The following is a 2,143-nucleotide window of genomic DNA, read 5'->3' as shown; positions in this document are numbered from 1 at the left end:
CTGGGACCTGGGTTGGGGTCTGAGGTGGCCCGCCTAGCTAGAGGCTGGCCAGGGTGGGCTGGGGCCCCTCACTGACCATGACGGTGGCGATGATGGACAGCAGGGCGTCGCTGAAGCTCAGCATGCGATGGGAGGACTGCAGCCCGTCGCCAGTGTCCTCATCGCCTTGCACACCCAGGGCCTGGTCTGGGGTCTGGAGCCCAGCCATGGTGGGGCTGCCGCCCGGCGGACACAGAGGCCTGGAAGGAAGTGCGCAGAGCTGAGTGGGGCGCTCTGCTCCTGCTGCATCAGCCCCGGTGGGGGTCAGGGCGGTGGGGCGGGGAGGACAGCAGCTTTCCCAGGCTGGGGCTCTGCCGTGGCTGGAGGAGGTGCCCTGAGGGCACAGCTGGGCCCTGCTGAGCTGACAGCAGTGTCAGACTCAACTCCCTGCCGAGAAGGGAGACACCGGAGAGGCACCCACGAGCTTACGAGTGTATGTGCGGTGTCACCATGCTCCTTACTGTAATCTTACCAGGGAGGGGAACCCAAGACCCAGGCACTGCACTCTCTTAGATGCGTTCGTCTTAAATGTGGGAGAAAGGGATGTCCTGTAGGACTCTGGTTCCCAAAGGGCTTTGGAGGAGCCTGGCTGTGTTGTGTGCACCTTTTGTAGTATTTTTCACAAGGGGCCTCACTTACTGTGCCCTTTCAGGAAATTGAGGCCCTGAGCACACACCAGCTCCCATACCAAGTCCCCACACCAGTACAGGGCACTCTTGTGCCTTCCACTGGCAATGGGTGTCCTGAGTGTCAGCCATCTGTGGGAGCCAGGAAGGATCAACCCTGGGGGCTGAGAGGAAGACCCAGAGATGTATCAGCCCCCCTCAGCCTCTGGCTTCCTTAGGACAGAACTCCTTGGATCAAGGTCATGATGGCTTGTTGAAGAAAAGGAGGGCACGATAAAACCTTTTACTAGAAGCTGAAGTTCAGAGAGGCCGAGTTACTAGTCCGAGGTCATACAATTGAATCCAGCTTTCTTCCCACAGATGTAAGTCACCAGGCAAGCCCCACCCCCACCAGACATGGTCACACGGGGCAAGTCTGACCCCCAGATGTGGTCATTGGGCTATCCTCCCCCACATAGACATGATCATCACAGGGAAAGCCCCCTAAGACACAGTCACCATGGGGCAAGTCCTACCCCCAGATGTGCTCATTGGGGTACACACCCCCACTGAACAGACATGGTCATCATGGGGAAAGTCCCTACCCCAAGATATGGTTACCATGGGGCAAGCCTCACCCCCAGATGTGGTAATTGGGGTACCCCACACACAGACATGGCCTTTATGGGGCAAACCCTACCCCCAGATATGGTCATGGGGTAACAACCCACCTCACACCCACACAGATATGGTCACCACAGGGCAAGCCCTACCCCCAGACATGGTCATGGGGTAATAACCCAACCCACCCCCACACAGACGTGTTCATCACAGGGCAAGCCCATCCCCCAAGACATGGTCATCATGCTCCACCCCCAGATGTAGTTACCATGGAGTGAGCCCTCCCCACCACAGACATGGTCACTAGGGCAAGTCCCCTGCGCAGAGGTGGTCACCAGGGCAAGCACCTTCATACAGTCCTCACTCACCACCTGTGCCAGCCCAGCTTTGGCTACACTCATCTTCTTTCTCAGCTGGCACTACCTTATGATGTCATCACCAGTGGCAGGTCTATAAAGTTCTGGGGGATGGCGGACAAACCCCACTTCAGGTTATGTTCCAGGCTGGAAGAGTGGGAGGGGTGCCCCCTCTGGTATCTACCTGAACCAAAGCCTGTCCCCAGGCCCAGATCCTGGGACAGCCAGTGCTCCAGTAAAGCTCTGGACACAGTTTACTGGAGGGGATCGTTGACGTGGGAACACAGGAAATAGGAGTTCCTGACTGTGATTGGGGAGCAGAGGGGGTTATGGGAATGCTGGTGGACATGCAGTGAAGCTCATGTGTGATGTCACAGGCGGGTCCTGAATGACAGCGAGAGGCAGAGGAGACATGTGACCTGCAGGCCCAAAGCTAGAGAGAGCCTGGAAAGATGTTTCTAGTAGCTGGAAATTCTGGGTGTGTTAAGATGCTGATTTGAGCGTCCGGATCTAATAAAGACT

At 57.1% G+C, this 2,143-nt stretch overlaps 1 protein-coding gene across 1 annotated transcript in view; it reads right to left on the bottom strand.

The window, feature by feature from the left end:
• The window catches only part of TMEM175 (transmembrane protein 175), a 20,334-nt gene extending 20,126 nt beyond the window's left edge, over positions 1-208 (bottom strand). Inside the window, exon 1 of the mRNA XM_042782948.1 lies at positions 77-208. Coding sequence (XP_042638882.1) covers positions 77-208 — 132 coding nt within the window. The remainder of the gene's footprint in view (positions 1-76) is intronic.
• Positions 209-2,143: the final 1,935 nt, after the last annotated feature.

This window comes from Orycteropus afer, unplaced genomic scaffold (genome assembly GCF_000298275.1).
Source record: "Orycteropus afer afer isolate SDZICR_OR568_19922 unplaced genomic scaffold, OryAfe1.0 scaffold00539, whole genome shotgun sequence".
NCBI classification, from domain to species: domain Eukaryota; kingdom Metazoa; phylum Chordata; class Mammalia; order Tubulidentata; family Orycteropodidae; genus Orycteropus; species Orycteropus afer.
This window is presented reverse-complemented; position numbering and strand designations above follow the sequence as displayed.